Source organism: Rhamphochromis longiceps, linkage group LG8, assembly GCF_057381845.1.
Source record: "Rhamphochromis longiceps isolate RC_006_pf linkage group LG8, R_longiceps_female_GT1.1, whole genome shotgun sequence".
In the NCBI taxonomy this organism is placed as follows: domain Eukaryota; kingdom Metazoa; phylum Chordata; class Actinopteri; order Cichliformes; family Cichlidae; genus Rhamphochromis; species Rhamphochromis longiceps.
Window position 1 is genome coordinate 24,740,402 of NC_140564.1, and position 17,859 is coordinate 24,758,260.

At 35.6% G+C, this 17,859-nt stretch overlaps 2 protein-coding genes across 2 annotated transcripts; both read left to right on the forward strand.

Annotated features, from left to right (window-relative positions):
- The first annotated feature begins 21 nt into the window (after window positions 1-21).
- LOC146663760 (disintegrin and metalloproteinase domain-containing protein 9-like) lies at window positions 22-6,584 on the forward strand. The gene is made up of 14 exons (XM_085415170.1): window positions 22-101; window positions 704-798; window positions 881-957; window positions 1,043-1,121; window positions 1,203-1,310; window positions 2,024-2,154; window positions 2,336-2,498; window positions 2,686-2,775; window positions 2,896-3,091; window positions 3,222-3,333; window positions 3,833-4,013; window positions 4,166-4,252; window positions 4,327-4,428; window positions 4,926-6,584. Exons 1-14 carry the CDS (start codon window positions 95-97, stop codon window positions 5,013-5,015), a joined length of 1,518 nt encoding a protein of 505 aa, XP_085271296.1. The 5' UTR covers window positions 22-94; the 3' UTR covers window positions 5,016-6,584.
- A 473-nt stretch (window positions 6,585-7,057) lies between these two features.
- LOC146663761 (disintegrin and metalloproteinase domain-containing protein 9-like) lies at window positions 7,058-16,537 on the forward strand. Its single transcript, XM_085415313.1, has 22 exons — window positions 7,058-7,188; window positions 7,496-7,602; window positions 7,688-7,764; window positions 7,844-7,922; window positions 8,006-8,082; window positions 8,301-8,493; window positions 8,585-8,647; window positions 8,902-8,973; window positions 9,066-9,235; window positions 9,365-9,455; window positions 9,975-10,105; window positions 10,605-10,776; window positions 11,660-11,749; window positions 11,861-12,056; window positions 12,185-12,296; window positions 13,099-13,279; window positions 13,432-13,518; window positions 13,612-13,717; window positions 14,080-14,200; window positions 14,289-14,388; window positions 14,995-15,032; window positions 15,160-16,537. Exons 1-22 carry the CDS (start codon window positions 7,119-7,121, stop codon window positions 15,281-15,283), a joined length of 2,457 nt encoding a protein of 818 aa, XP_085271439.1. The 5' UTR covers window positions 7,058-7,118; the 3' UTR covers window positions 15,284-16,537.
- The last annotated feature ends 1,322 nt before the right edge of the window (window positions 16,538-17,859 follow it).

Consider the following 17,859-nt stretch of genomic DNA (forward strand, 5'->3'; position numbering starts at 1 on the left):
AACCTGCTCTTGTTGCATCACACCCATCACACGATACTACCGTCGTGGTTTACAGCATTGTTTTATAGAAACAGAGAAAATCGTTATTTTTATCATGTTACGTAAGTGTTTCACATATTTGAGGTGTATTTGGGAGCTCATTCCATTCAACAGCTCTACACACACCTGTCTTAAAAGTCCACACATATAATTAAAATTAAATAGGTGCACCAATGCATACCTGTTGTATGACAAATATTTTAAATTGCTGTTATTTTCCGCCTAAATTTATCATACCTGTTTTTCCCGTCAAAGGAGGTTCCTTATTACAAGCAAGCAAAAAACAGGTAGACCTACTTTGGTTTGCCTCGAATTAAGCATAAAAGACACTCAGTAGACTCAACAGGCACGAGACCTGGATACATCACATTTGAGATGGGCTAAATGTTGTGTTGTTTGTCTGCTGAACTTTTTCTTTTGTACACTCATAACGACAATTGCTACATATTGTTGTTCATTTGTATTTTCATTATTACTCTGACTAAGAGCTTTGTTTGCTCTATAGTGTATACTTAATTCTTTCTCATTTAAAAGGATTGGATCGCAGAAATCTGATTGTGTTTTGAGTGTTGGCATTTAAAAGACCTTTTACTGATAAGTGATAATGAGATTATAAGTGAGTACTTCTCAGTATTTATAGTATCTTACTGAATTTACCTTCCAGATGTTTTCCATGGGGTTTCCAAGTATTCCATTGTAAATCCTCAGATGATTCACAGATGGTCTAGGAGCATTAACAGTCCACGACATTCAAAAGAGGTGGGTACCTGATACCTGACCTAATCATCTTTTCAGCAGATGGTCTAATATGGAACATTTAACATTTTTTGTATACATTTAGAAATATGGAGATGAGACCTTGTCATATGCAGTCACTATAGACAATAAAAAGCATGTCCTTCATCTGAAAAAGAACAGGTATGTGCAGCATTAGGCCACACAGATATTAATGTAAGTTCCTTTTTTGTGCTTTAGAATAATTTTTTTTTTCTCTTCCATTCAGAGACTTCTTACACTCAAATTTTGTTCAGTATTTGCGTGATGCCACCGGTAACTACGACACATCATATCCAGCAAATCAAGTAAGTTTAAGCTCAAACTCATTTGTAAGGCTGGATCTGAAGACTAGTTCTAAAACCTGTTTTTTTCTTTGCATTTCCCAGGTGCATTGCTATTACCACGGAGAAGTGGAAGGATATAAGAATTCACTTGTAGCAGTTAGCACATGCTCTGGTCTCAGGTATAAACAACTCTACTTCATCTGGAGTCAGGCTAGTTTTGTACTCCTTCTCCTGATAACTGGAAGTAGCTTTCTAGTTCCTCCTTCAGTGTTAGGATCCCTGCGTTTTGGTCCCAGTTTTTTTGCGTTTTTTGTTGTTTTCCCATTTCCTGTTTTTATTTATTTATTAACAATCTATAGTTTTGTTTCTTATCTAGTTCTGTTCTGTTTTGCTTATATTGTATCCCTGTCTGTCCCTACAGTTGTGCCCCATGTCTTCCGTTCTAGTCTCGGCTTTTTCCCCCTCTTTCTGTCCAGCCTCTGTGTCCTGTCTTCAAAGTGTGTGTGCTCTCATTGTTTGTTCACATTTTCCCTATGTTACTGTAAATTGGAATGTCTGTGGTTTGGTTCCTGTTTTATTTTGACAGTCCCTCACGTTGCATGTTTTATGTTCTGCTTTGCTTCCTGATATGTGCTGGCCATTCAATGTACAGCAGCCCTGCTGAGATAATACATAGGCTACATACCACTGGATATGTAATAATGTATCAATTTATATATATGTATGTATGTATGTATATATATATATATATATATATATATATATATATATATATATATATATATATATATATATATATATATATATATACATATATATACATATTGCTTACAGAGACATATATACACAGACATATATACATTTTGGCATAAATGTTATTAAAATGTCACAATTTAAATATACTGGTGGGGTTTTTTTTACAGTTCAGCGACAACAATTTGGCTTTTGTCTCCACTGTGGTGGCCCATGAGATGGGCCATAACCTGGGCATGAATCACGACACTGTGAACTGTCTCTGTAATGGAACAAGTTGCATCATGTCAGGAAGTGCTAGGTAAGACATTTTCCACAAATAAAAAAGTGTGATTTATTGTGTTTTCTACATGCTTAATTTTTCAGCATTTATTATTCCTTCAAGTGGAATCATATGAATTATTATTATGCAATTATGTAATTGGATATGAGGCATATCCAATTGCATATTTCTATTAATGGATTATCCCATTACTTTGTAGTGGTGCCACCAGTTTTAGCCAGTGCAGTGCATCAGACTTTGAAACACTGATTTCAAGAGGAGGAGGCGTGTGTCTGACAAATCAGCCCACTGCATCATATGTGACTGAATGTGGCAATGGCCTACTGGAGAATGGGGAGCAGTGTGACTGTGGCAGACCAGAGGTACTACTTTAAGATACGGTCACACACACTGGAAAAAATACCTAATGTTATCATTTGTATTCTTGGTGCAGTGCAAAATCTAAAATGTTACGCATTTTATTAACTAGGGTGCACATAAACATCTGCGTCATGACATATCTTTTTGTCTGTGTAAGTAAGAATAATTATTTCCATCTATTATATACAGGAATGCAAGAATGAGTGCTGTGATGCTGCCACATGTAACTTTACTCGTGGGTCCATGTGTGCTCATGGAGCATGTTGTGACAACTGTCAGGTCTGAAATGTGTTGGACTTTGCTTCTGTGTTGCAATTTTTCATTTCTTGTGCATTCCAAAAACATAAAAGTAGGTTTGATTTGAGTTTTGGTTTTTTTTCGTTTTTTCTTTTTTTTAAGATCATGGCTTTGGGAACACCATGCAGAAAGTCTGCTAACACCTGTGATCTTCCTGAATATTGTGATGGCACAAATGAATTTTGTCCAAATGACTTCTATCTCATGGATGGCCTACCCTGTGAAAACAATACTGCGTACTGCTATGAAGGACGCTGCCAGACATACGATTATCAGTGCAGACATCAGTTCGCACCAGGTAGATCCAGTAATAATTTATTACTTTTTTATGCTTTTAGTTTTCAGTAATGTGGTTACGATCACTAGGCAAGATAAGAATTCTCAGATTTGTCTTGTTTTTATCTGGATATTATTTCTCTTTTTGGCAGATAATGCAATAAAAGCAGCAGATATTTGTTTCCAAGATGCAAATATGCAGGGAGATCGGTTTGGTAGCTGTGGAATCAACAGCAATGGAAACTACATCAAATGTACTTTAGCGTAAGTACTGTCTTTTAATGATTAGACATCATTAATTTAACATGTTGTGAATTTAAGTAGTTTGCTCTCTCTGTACCTCCATTGGTTCTCCCTTGGGTATCCTGCTTATTTCCCACAGCTCAATTAGGTTAACTGTTGATTCTAAATTGGGTCTAGATGTGCATGTGAGCATGAGCTAATGTCTGTCTCAATGTGATAAACTGGCACCTTGTCTAGGTGTACAGTGCCAACTAATGAAGTTCACTGTTCGTAAATATTACATGATTACTTTTAGCTACCTGAATCATTTATTGTGAACCCACATCAGCGCTTGCTGAAACTTTTTGTGGCAAGATTAAAATTTTCAAATAAGCTATACTTTCCGTCCAAGTGAGATAATGCGAAAACTTTTAATAAAAGTGCAATTACAAAGAGCCTTTGATTAGAATAAAGAAAATAATGGCATCTTTGGCATACCATTTAAAGGTTTGTTGATTGTTTCTTTGACTTCCTGATGCAGAAATGCCATGTGTGGAAAGGTGCAGTGCGCCAATGTGGATGTGTATAACCCTCCTCCTGGTGTCACAGTCAGTATCAAAATAGTTGCTGGGAAGACTTGTGTTAATGCAGACTTCAACCTTGGTACCGATGTGGTAGATCCAGCCTATGTTAACCCTGGCAGCCCTTGTGGTAAAGGAAAGGTGAGCAGACTCTCGTTGCTAATGACAACAGAAAGAAATGTAACAAGTAATGCAAATGTGATTTCACTTTTTCTATGACAATAGTGTTTCTATAAGAAGGAAAATCTTCTAATGACTCATTTTAACTGCAGCAGTAAGTAATTTTTTTTCAGGCCTGTCTGGACTTTCAGTGTGTGAATGCCTCAGCTCTCCTGCCCAACCTGGACTGTGATGCAAATACCACCTGCAATAGCCAAGGGGTAAAACTGCATTTTCTTTTTTCATACAGACACTTAGGACATGTCAGACTTTCTCTTTTTAATGTTTATTTCAGGTATGTAATGATCAAGGGCACTGCCACTGTGAAGATGGCTGGGCCCCACCTAATTGTGACAAGTCAGGGCACGGTGGCAGCATAGACAGTGGTCCTGCTCAGGTAGGTGGACTTGAATAGACCTATGATCATCAATGCTGAGTTGGGCTAACAAAGTCCTTTGAATTCATCATTAGAGACACAGTATTTCAAATTACTGTTGAATAAATTGTTCTGTTCCTCCACTGACATGGTTGTGGTAACTTATTCTGATCTAGGCAATTTGGTGAAACTGTTTTGTGTAAATTTCCCAGTTTAACTATATGCGTGTTGGATCAGAAATAACATAATTATCAAGTTATGATGTGTGATCATCCATGTTCTATCTAACAGTTGATGCCTGCACAGATAAAAAGCTAAAACTTTATCTGGTTTAAATTTGGTCACAACAAGTGAACTATTTGTGCACCTCTTAATAGCCTCTGGCACTGATACTATTACTTGTTACTATTTATTAAAAGTCACTGATTTTTGGTAATCTGATTTAAAAACATGACAAAACAAAAAGTTATTGATATACGTTGCTAATCCATTAAGTAATAAGACTTTCTCTACCACAGACTGCTCTTTCAGGAACAGCCTCCTGGTCTTCTTCCTGTTGGTGGTTCATCCTCTGGTCTTTCTCATTCTGGTGTCGCTCTACATTTTGAGACACACTGTAAATATCTTAATCATCTCGACAGAGAAAGGAAACACTGCCTTTTTTGTTGTTATTTAAGGAAGAAATGATGCTTTTGCTTAAAATGTAATCAGTGCAGGGGCAAGGGAAGTTGACTAAATTAAAATTAAACTCATATTTTTAATGTATCTTTCAATAATATCTTTATGTTCACTGATTTCACATCTACCTTAAAGGGAGATACACAAGCTGATCTGCCTAACTGGTTTCACTTGAATTAAATGTCAGTGTTTGGTATGGAGAACTGGAATGTTGGAATGCAGAAAAACTATCAGTTCCGGTTCATGTTCTCCTTTGTATTTTTTTTTTTTTCATTAATACCTGTTCAGGAAAGCCATGTATGAGCCAAAGGTTCAGTTTGGAAGAATAGAGGAGAAGGGATGTGTGGTTCAGTTTTGTCATGAAACCGTCAGCAGGGGTCACTATTTTAAAAGCTTTTGTAGACAAATAACACAGGTCAGTGGATTGAGATCAATGATAGAAACGGTTAATAGCTCTGACACAAACAAACTGAACAATCACTTTAATTTTTCTCAATACTTTGAAACATTGACTTCTAATTACTTATCCGTCTTCTAAACCTTAAGCATACTTTTCTGCACTGAGAGACTCCAAAGTCAAGGCAGAGAGACATTTCACTGGATCAATCAGACCCTTTGCTCCTTATTGTCACCTTTGCCCTGCCTTGCACCCATTTAGCATCATAGTGCGAGCCATTTTATTTGCTGAAATCCAAATAAACCTACCTGAGACTGGAGAATTGAGACTAGAGTTTATCAGGTCAGCTTTTTGGACTTGAAATTCTGTGTAAGTAACTATTATTATTTCTGTCATTATTGTAATGTATATTTTCATGCAGTTCACAAAGGATCTTCTTTTGATTTGGCCATTGTAAATCTCAAGTCTGCTTTTAAAAGACAACCAGTTTGCAGCCAATGGTACATAGTAAAACTTTTCATGGTGACGAAACTTGAATGCTTGGTTGTCATAAATAGGTGTACCTTTGGTTGGGTGTTGTCTGGAATGCAGACTCAAAGTACACTGAAAAGGTACTTTATTAAGGTGAAGCCAAAGATCCAAAAGGCCATTATACAAACAGAATCCAGAAATTCAACCAGTGGCAGCTCAAGTAGCCAAAAGTAGTATAATGTAACAAAAATCTAAAGCAAGAAGTGGGCTTAAATACATACAAAGTGATCAATGGAAGTGGACAAAGCAGGATAATGAGAAACACCTGATTCTGATCAAAGATAATGAGGCAGGAAGGTATTTAATTACAGCTCATTTTAGCTGCACTTCTTGTCAGACTGAACTTGGTAAGAATGGATTTGACCAATGAAATGAGCTACCAAAAATAAAATATTAATGAATTCATAAAAAAAATATGAAGCTAAATTCTGGTTGTTTTTAAAAAAAAAAAGAAAAAAAAGTTATAATTACATCCATCTGCAGTTATTTTTTTTCATGCCTTCTAGTTTGTAAACGTGAATAATGTGCTTTGTCTGCCTACTTTTTGAACTTAGACTGTAAATGTCTTTTGTACACAGGTATTTCTTGGGGAAAATAAATCTTGATCTCAGTGATACAACCTGTTTAAATAAAGAACGTAATGATAATTTCTGTGTGTAGCCTATATTATGTCATCACTAGACTAATATGCTATAGTTGGTTTATCCAGAAGCTCCTCGAATTTCTGACTTCCAAATAGCCTCTGAGATCTTAACCCTGACGTAATATATATCGAAAATATCCACTCAGCAAGTATTGTTAAAAGATTGCAATCTTTATATTAACAACACAAACAAACGGAGGCGTCTCTTGGTAGAAAAGTTATTTGGGACAAAGTTGTAAGGTAGGACTGAAATATAACCTTTAACGCTTAAAAGAAAACTTCTCATATAAAAATCCTCTGACAAATCGCTTTGAATTGTCACTGCAACAAAGTCCGGTTTTCTAAGGCGCTCACCTGTCCAAAGCCACACCCATCGTTAGCCACCTGACAAGGAGCAGGAAGCAAAGACACAAGGCAGGCACTCTGTGGGCCTAACGGGGACGCAATCTACAGACTTCAAAAATGATCATCAAAAATCACATCCTAATAACTGTTTTTGTTTTTTCCTTTATTTCTGGGATCGATAACAAAGGTAAGACTCCTCTGAGCTTGACTAAATGCGTAGGCTGTCGATGTTAAAGGACATACAATGAAAACTTGGAATTTTTCATTCTTAAAAAAAAAAAGGGGGGGGGGGGGGGGAGTCCAGAAAAAAAAGCTGTGTGTGATTAATCAGGACATATTTAGCTCCTGAAAGTACAGCAAAATAAGCTTAAATGTTGTTCTGGTCATTTTAATTTGGGTGTATTCTTAAATGTCTCTTTTCCTGAAGACTAGCATTATATAATCATGGAGTGACTTCTCTATTTTTATAGTATCTTGTTGAATTTACATTGCAGATGCTTTCCAGGGGTTTACATCAAAGCTTTCCAAGTATTCCATTGTAAATCCTCAAGCGATTCATAGAGGGTCTAGGAGCATCAACAGACAACATCATTTAAAAGATGTGAGTACCTGATACCTGACTGAATTATCTTTTCAGCTGATGGTTTAATATGAACTTTTTTTTAAAATGCTCTTTACATATTAAGAAATATGGAGATGAGACAGTGTCATATGCAGTCAACATAAACAACCAAAAGCATGTCATTCATCTAAAAAAGAACAGGTATGTGAATTTGGTTGTAGTGACATTATAAGCTTATATTAATGCTGCAGACAAATATATATACATCTTTTCTTTTCAGAGACTTCTTACACCCAAATTTTGTTCAATATTCACGTGACGCTGCCGGGAACTACAACACATCGTATCCGAAAGAACATGTACGTTGAAACACACCTTAAGTTATAAGGCTGGTCTTGAGCATTAACTCTAAAACCTGTTTTCATTTTGTTGTTTTTTTCAGGTACATTGTTATTACCACGGGGAGGTGGAAGGCTATAAGGATTCAATGGTAGCGCTGAGCACGTGCTCTGGTCTCAGGTTTGACTATCCCTATTTAAAACAATTCAAATTATTTTCCAGTTATTCTGGTTATTGGGAAATGCTCTCGATAAGGGCCAATGATTTGCTTTAACCTTTTTGAGGAATAGTATCTAAGTTTCCTGAGCTCATAGTACCTGCTACAGGATTGCCATGCCAAGCCCCTGAATAGAATTAGAGCGTTTGTCACTTAGAATGTCTTGAATGCTTTTCTGTAGGGGTGTGATCTTCTTTGAAAATAAGGCCTTTGGCCTGGAGCCTGTGCCACAGTCCACCACCAATGACCACCACCTCTACCTTTTGGAGGACGTTCAGACCGAGCCCATCACCTGTGGAGTCGTTACTGAGGCTACTTCAGTGCCGAGCCACGAACCCTTTGAGCCTGGCCAATCCCTGACTTCTCTGCTGCGGGTTAAATGCTCATTTGTTACTTCAACATATATTTGCAGTGTTAAAAGGTTATGCAACATGAAAATCATTGGGGTTTTTGTTGCTTTAACAGAGAAAACGCAATTTACCACAGACCAGTTATGTGGAGTTGGTGCTGGTTGTGGATAATCTCAGGGTGAGTGTGTAAATATATATGTAGATAGATATATATGTGTCTATGAACTCACTGATATGGAAATAATGACTAGGCTTTTGTAAACTGATGCAGTAAATGAATATATTACTCCTGGTGTCACCAGGCATATAATAGTTTTTAAAATAACTTTTCCCACAAAATCTGGAGTGCTTATATTGTAAAATATAGTGCCAAAGCTATTGAGCAGCATGTTAATGTAAATGCCATTAAATACAAATTAATTGTGTTGACAGTATACTTTTAAGAAAAACAATGCAACAGCAGTGAGAGAGGAGATGGTGCAAATGGCTAATCTACTGGACGGGGTGAGATTTTAAGTAGTTTGTAAAAGAAAACGTGCCTAATTAAACTAGATTCTGTACTAAAACACTGGTATTTTTTTTCCTCTTTGCTGTAGTACTACAAGCAGCTGAACATCCGAGTTGTCCTGGTGGGCCTGGAGATTTTTAAGGATAGTAATCCTTTTAGTGTGGACGGCAGTGCAGGAAATGTGTTGGGAAATTTTGTTCAGTGGAGGAAGACTTTTCTGATACCCAAAATCAGGCATGACATTGGACAACTCATTGTGTAAGTAACACGTGGTCTTTGTCCTTTGGTTTATTTATTTATTCTGAGCAAGATGTTGTATCAATAATGCTTAATATCAGAATATCAACTGCTCTCTGACACATTTACCCCTTTTTCCATATTTGTTAGTGGTCAGTCTGGGGCATATCCAGGAGGTGTATTAGGTATGGCCTTTGTGGGCACAGTCTGCTCTGCCTCAAGTTCTGGAGGAATCAATGTGGTTAGTTCATCTCTGTTAACTTCTAACACCAGCTGACACACAGAAACTGATACCAATCATACATTATTCATAAAAACTGCAGCTTATTCTCGCAGGCTTTGAATACATTCTACTCTAGTCAAACAAGTTATACTTGAATGCACTCCACCACCGTGACAATGCATCTTTCTTTGTATTATTACAAAGTCTTTTTGGAAACTGCTTTTCTTATTAGTTCAACAACATAATGTATAACATGTATCAATTGCTATTACTATTGCAGTTGAGAAAGTGATTACATCAATAAATTGATTTCTAATATTAATAGAAATCTATATGTACTATATAATATTATATTTTTTGTAGATATATTTGATATATGCTTTTAAGTTCATTTACATTTTTTTTCTTCTGGCTATACACGAATAATGATTTATCATATCATTGATTTAAACTCTCATTTCAAATTCAGGAGCTGCAAATTGGGCATAAATTTTGTTAAAATGTCACCATTTAATGTCCTGTGTTTGTTTTTTACAGTTTGGCAACAACAATTTGGCTTTTGTCTCCACTGTGGTGGCTCATGAGATGGGTCATAACCTGGGCATGAATCATGACTCTGCGAACTGCGCCTGTAATGGAAAAAGCTGCATCATGTCAGGAGGTGCCAGGTAATACAGTTTTCACTAATGTTCAAAAAATGTTTAATTTATTGTTTTTTCCGTAGAAGTCTTTTTTTTTAACCTTCCTTACAATTCCAATTCTGAAAATTTGGGACGATATGTCAAATTTAAGGAAACAATGAATCCAATCACTAGTAAAGGTCTAGCTGTATGCGAACGTTATCTGAAAACGCCGTCACTAGCTCATTCCAAATGAACTGAACCAAAGTGAAAAACTGTTCTGTGGTTGTACGAATCAAAATTTGAAATTCTTTTTCGGAAACCTGGGTGCTGAACTGAAGAGGAGCGTTAGTGCCTATGGAAATGGCAGCTTTAACATCTGGAATGGCACCATCAGTGCTGAAAGATATATAAAGGTTTTAGATCAGTATAGATATTTAGAATTTGACAACAGAAACCTTTCACTATAGTAGGGTTTTTAAAAACATCTATATGAGGCCTGTCCAACTGTATATTTCTATAAATGATTTATCCTGTTATTTTGCAGTGGTGCCACAAATTTTAGCCAGTGCAGTGAAGCAGATTTTGAAGCACTGATTTTAAGAGGAGGAGGCCTGTGTCTGAGAAATCAGCCCGCTGCATCAAATGTGATTAGCAATCCTGAGTGTGGCAACGGCCTACTGGAACAAGGGGAGCAGTGTGATTGTGGCAAACCACAGGTAGAGTACTACTGTCAAATATAGTACTGTGCAGAAGTCTTGAACCAACCCTCATTTCTTTATATTTTGCTTCCATTTATTTATTGAACAATAGTTTTTCAGACTTTCTAAGAGTTCATCTAAAGGTCATTTCTTTTATTATTCTTTTATTATTATATTTTTTAAGCTACTTCACTTAAATGTTTGAATATTCAGGAAATACCAAAAATAGCGTAGTTTAGCAATCATAAATTGTATTTTTGCACCATCAAGGTGATTGCCAAAGAGCCATTAGCCAAAAAACATGGCATGTTTGGTATGGTGTGCAAATCTTTGAGGAAACTGGACAGATGGGGGGGGGGAGGGAGAAGTGACTGACCTGAAAATCTATTTGCAGCAAATGAAAAAAACAAAAACACTGTAGTTCCATGTATGTTTGCAAATTTCAGTAAATCACTGCAATTATTTTCCAGTTTCCTTGCAAACTATAATGAAATAAAGGGTTGCTTAAGTCTTTTGCTCAGTACTGTAAAGTCAAACACACTGAAAATAATACTTTATAACAAGCATTAACAATAGGTAATCATGTAAAGGTTTTTCTTACATGCCTTATAAATTTGAATTAACAGTACCATCTGTTAAATTGCATCAAGTCTTAAGAGGGAATATTAGATATCATATCATATCAGGATGTCTAAATATGGAAACGGACATTTACAAAGTAAATACAATGTGCAAAGAATTGCAACCTTTTTTGTAAATTAATTTCACTTATTGCGGCACAATTACCCAATTACACTTCTGCTTCATGCCTCTGAGAGTGAAAATGCTCTGGCGGTGTTGAAGTTTTGTATCTTTTGTTTAAATAATTAATAACTGTCTTTTTTTCATCTGTTTCATACAGGAATGTACGAATAAGTGCTGCAATGCTGCCACATGTACATTTACCCACGGATCTGCATGTGCTCACGGAGCATGTTGTGAAAACTGTCAGGTCTGAAATGTGTTGGATTTAGCTTTATGGTTGATTATTGTGCTTTTTGCACCAAGAAAAAACATTTGGAAATGTGGGTGAGTTAACTTTTTTCTCTCTTCTGTTTTTTAGCTGAAAGTTGCAGGAACGCCATGCAGAAATTCTGTCAATACCTGTGATCTTCCTGAATATTGTAATGGAAGAAATGAATCCTGTCCGAATGACTTTTATCTCATGGATAGTCTGCCCTGTGAAAACAATGCTGCGTATTGCTATGAAGGACGCTGCCAGACATATGATTATCAGTGCGGACATCTGTTTGCACCAGGTACATCTAATAATAATTCATTACTTTTTTCATGCTTTTAGTTTTCAGTAATGTGGTTACGATCACTAGGCAAGACTTCTCAGACTTTTCTTGTTCTTTTTTCTGGATATTATTTCTCTTTTTGGCAGATAATGCAATAAAAGCAGCAGATATTTGTTTCCAAGATGCAAATATTCAGGGAGATCGGTTTGGTAACTGTGGATCCAACAGCAATGGAAACTACATCAAATGTACTTTAGCGTAAGTACTCTCTAATGATGTCATTAATTCATCATCTCATGAATTTAAGGATTTTAGATAACATGTGTTGAAAAAGTACTGCGCTAGTCATGTTGAACATCGACTTTGTTTTTATAAAGTTGGTCAAATCTGAGAAGAATTCCCATCTTAATCCCATCCCCTCAGACTTTGCTCTTTTTGTACAATGATGTATAGCTATATCTAATGATATCTAATGAAAACATGGACAATTTTACTCTTATAATTTGGCACTTTCTAAGTCCTCTTATTTTCCATTTTTTGATCCCCTGTTGGAGTTCACTTTTCAAAGATGTTTGGTTGAAATAAGCACCTTCCTAACTATGGTTTGATACTTAAATCTAGCCATGATTTCTTATGGAACAACATTATTTGTGAACAAACTTGTTTCCTTTTACTTGCCAAATGTTAAATGTGAGATTATATTTACTCATTGAACAAAAACATGAGAAACCAGAAGTGTAGATTATACTTGTTTTTAAAATAAAAGTGTGGTTCTTGGGTTTTAACTTCAACCTATTGCTGATAAGTATGATGTCATGAATCTCCTCTCTCATCGTGAGCATGTGAAGCTTTGCTGGTACACTAAATTCAGCATGTATTCGATTAAGCATATGTGAATGTGTTTGAAAAAAAAGTAGCATTACTTTATCTGATGGCAGTAACTGAGTGATAAGATACAATTGTAGCATTTCAGTTAATGATTAGATTTACCTTTTTTTCATCCAGTGTTTAAGTCATTTGCAACTGTGATTCATTTTCTTAATTTAACTCTGTTACACAGAAATACCATGTGTGGAAAGGTGCAGTGCACCAACGTGAATGTGAATAACCCTCCTCCTGGTGCCACAGTCAGTATCAAAATAGTTGCTGGGAAGACTTGTGTTAATGCAGACTTCAACCTTGGCACAGATGTGCTGGACCCAGCCTATGTTAACCCTGGCAGCCCCTGTGCTACAGGAAAGGTGAGCAAACTATTTTAATGACAAAGTAAAGAAATGTAACAACTAATGCAAATACGGTATCACTTTTTTTTACAAAAATACTGTCAACATAAGGAAAAACTGCTAATGACTCAATCTAACTGCACCAGTAAGTAACATTACTTTTCTTTTAGACCTGTGTGAACTTTCAGTGTGTGAATGCCTCTGCTCTCCTGCCCAACTTGATCTGTGATGCAAAAACCACCTGTAATGGCCGAGGGGTAAAGTTTCTTCTTTTTTTTTTTTGTCTTTCTTTACTCAGATTCCAGCCACTTAGGACCTGCTGGATATTTACTCTTTAATGTTTATTTCAGGTTTGTAACAACCTAGGTCACTGCCACTGTGAAAATGGCTGGGGCCCACCCTACTGTGACAGGTCAGGGTGGGGTGGCAGCATAGACAGCGGCCCTGCTCAAATAGGTACGTCTTAATTCACCGGTTATGACTTATGACAAATAAGTCCCCTAATACCACATGTGTGGCAATATGACCATCTGAATTCATCATTAGATACACAGTCATCTGTTATCCCCTCATTAGTGGAGACATTATTGCCGTAGCATTTGTTGTTGTATCATCTGTATGGGAAAATTTTCATTTTTACCAACGACATGCAGGGTATGTCTGCTGAATCAAGAACAATGTGATAGTTCACTATTAATTTTCATCTAATAAAAAGCAGAACTTTTAGAAAGTTCCCTCCTGGTGCAATTAAATTTTCACTATTGTTCCTAATTCACATCTGAACTTAATAAAGAACAAACATCTCTTTTTTGCACAAGACTACTCCCTCAGAAACGGCCTGCTGATCTTCTTCCTCTTGGTGGTTCCTCTTCTGGTTCTTCTTATTTTGGTGCTCCTTTACATCTTTAGGAGAGAGTCCTTAGAGCCTTGCCTCAAAAGGTAAACTTCAACTCAAATTAAGTGTACATACTAATAGTTTTGTTTTTCATATGGTGTTGTACATTTTGATTTTTTTTTTCTTTTTCAGGTTACGTAAGACTCAGACCAAAAACACAAATGCAGGCTCAAACAGCAATGCTCAAACGGGTGCCAGACCCATACCTCCACCTGAGCGTCCCACCAACCGGGTAAATATATTTATCCACTTATCTTCATAGTTATGGTAAAAAGAAAGTACACTCTCTGTCGATCCAAGGCTTTTACGTCTTAGGGCATGTTACAAATGTCCTTAACAGGTTCTAAAATGATTTAAATGCAAGAGGAAGAAGTTGACCAAACTTTGCAAAGCAAATTTGTAACATTCTGAAAAATAAAGGAGCCAAGTCAAAGAATGGCCCAGTCAAAGTCCAGACTTAAACCAGGACTTTAAGAGAGCTGTGCATGCAAAGCTCAATTAACAGAAGCAACATTGTCCACAGTCACGTGAGACTTATAGAGAAAATGATTACATGAAGTTATTGCTGTTTAAAGTGATTTTAGATGCTGTTGGATCACAGGGTGTAGTTCATTTTTCACACACTGTTTCTGCATTTTGGCTGACATCATGCAATATGTCATATCCTTGTGCGTAAAACCTTAAAACTTAAAGAGTGTGTACTTGTGTGAAGGACGTGAAGTGCAATGTTTGTTTATTTTCTAGTGAAAATGCAAATCCCTAAACAGGAAAGGTAACTCTGTTAGATGTTTAGTGTTTAGTGTTGCTCATTGTTGTGTTTGCCTTGTTCTTATTCTAGCCTGCATTTCCAGCAGCTACCTCAACTCCAGTTTCTGGGTATGAACGGACTTACTTTTTTACTTAACTAAATCCATACTTCCCTCATAGATAAATGGAAACTGAAGCTGTCAGTACACAAACAAACATGTGTGATTGGTTTCTGACTTTAAACATAATCTGTCAGTTTCAAGTACGGAGAAACGAACTACTGGGATGATGAAAACAGTCATGACCCCCCTGAACAACCACCTCCTGTACAAGGCCCTGGAGTACCCAGACCAATCCAACCGAAACATCTACCAAGCTAATTGCTTTCATACAGTATCATTTAAATTATTTTCTGAAGTTATGAATTTGCTACAGATCAAAACTGTATGAAGAGACTATTTTAAAATACTAATTAAAGGCACGCTGTTTGTAAGATTGACTGTTATTATGTGGTAGTGGATGAGGCTGGTAAATGTTTACTGACTGTTTTATTAGGTCTTTTTACTATTTGGGGATACATGCAAATAAAATTCAAAAAGAGTTTTATATTTTACATCATCGTGCTTTTAAAAAAATAAATATTATTGATGTTTCTTGCAGTTAAATGCAATTGTTATAATGTGTGCGATGTAATAATGAAGGGTATCAAAAATGGACTTTGATTGTTTCGTTGTAACTGAGTAAAAAATTCTTGTGGCTTTTAAATTATTTCTACACTAAGAATAGAAACAGAAACACTGTGTGTAGAATCATAGAGTCAAAATGGCAAAAAAATAAATAAAATGTAAAACTAAATAAAGCTTCAGCATCCAGCCCATTTTGGCCACTTAAGATGTGTTGATAGAACTGCAATTTATTTATTTTGAAATTTCTGTTGCCCTCAATACTATGCCTCTTTTTTACTCTTTTGTTTTTGTTTTTTAAATAAAGGGTATATAAAAGTGGCTTTGCCAATAACAACTTCTTGAGGCTTCTACCTTGTGACAGGAATGTGACTCAAAACTAACTTGAAATCATTTCATCACATCAGATATTTTTGACATATTTTGAAAGATGATAGAATATTATTTCAAACATGCAAATATAATTGAAATAACAAGAGAGAAAAAACAAAACTTAAAAATCATCAAGTTTTCATATATATTTCTACATAATGTGTGTGCTTGAAAAGGAGTAGGATGAAGTTTACACTTTTCCTGTTCCTACCCCCTTATTTCAAATTTCATTGCTTACAAATCCATCTTCAGAATTCAACATTATTTGATCCATATATGTTTAACTATGTACAAGTCTAACACATTGAACATACACAAATAAAACCATTTTCAGCACATAAACCAAAACAACAACAAACTACATTTTTACATAAACTAATCACCCTGTGTTTAACACTTGCTTAATGTGTGAATTTTTGCATTGATTTACTTTTCTTGATTTCATCGATTTCATTGATAAAAAGTGGATTTGAAGGTTCTCTTGAAGTAGCTTTATTTGTTATCCTTATTGCTCTTTTTCTGCAGAATGTATATTGGATGGGTGTGTGTTTTGTACTTGTTTCCCCACACAACCACACAGTATGTCATGTACCGCAGTATGATAGAACAATACAGAGTATATAATGATGTTTGATTTATGAGATCCTTAACCTTGCCAGAGACTTCGATATTTTGCCTTTGATATAAGTAATGTCTGGAATCCAGGATAGTTTGTGATGTATTATCACACCAAGGAATTTTATTTCAGGTACTGTTATTTATTGTCAGTTTACTATTAGTAGAATATGTGCATTTCCCAAATATTATGAATTTTGCTTTACTCAGGTTCAATGTTAATTTATTATGGTCAAACCAGGTCTTCAGATTATTTAATTCATATTCTAGTTCATTCAGAAGTTGTTCCAAGTTACTTCCACAGCACAGTAAGTTTGTATTATATTATATAATATTATTTTCAAAGATGTTGAAATTGCACATATCTCATTAATGTACAATATGAAAAGCAGCAGCCCCAAAACTGATCCCCAAGGATCAGTTTTGGAACACAACGGATTTCAATTCTGACTTTATGGCATTTATTTGGGTAAATTGTTTACGGTTTTTAAGGTAACTGTTAGCCCATGATAATGCCACCCCTCTGACCCCATATGTAGTTTGTTATGTAAAAGGTTGCGATGAACTGTATCAAATGCTTTCTTTAAATCTAAAAAAAACTCAGACAGCATATTCTTTGTTTTCAATAGCAGTTGTTACTGTATCTATAAACTCCATTAAGGCATGCATTGTGGTCATTTTAGGTCTAAATCCATACTTGCTTTATATATAGTACATTGTTTTTTTGTGATAAAGTCATATAATCTATTGTAAAATATTTTTTCAGTATCTTAGAGAACTGCAGTTGTAGAGAGATGGGCCGATAGTTTGCTATCTCCAGCTTTATACATTGGATCTAACTTTGCGATTTTCATCTTATCTGAAAATAATCCACTTTGTAATGACAGATTACAAATGTAGGTAAATGGTTTCACAATACATCCAATAATATCTTTAATTAAGTCCATATCAATGCCATCACAGTCATTTGGTTTCTTGGAGTTAAAGGATGTAACTACATCCATAATTTCCTCTTCATCTACTCCCCTCATAAACATTGAGTTTGCTACATTGATAGTTTTAGGAGGGTGCCCAGATTTTACAATTTCTTTAGCCAAGCTAGGACCAACATCAAGAAAAAAGTCATTAAAACAATTTGCGATTCGTTTTATGTCACTAGTCGTTGTATTTTGTATTTGAAAGTTATTTGGATATTCCAATCCTTTAGATCCTTTATTTACAATATTATTTAGTACTGTACAACACAAGGTTGGTCAAGACGTCGTTTACAATATTATGTGCTTTTA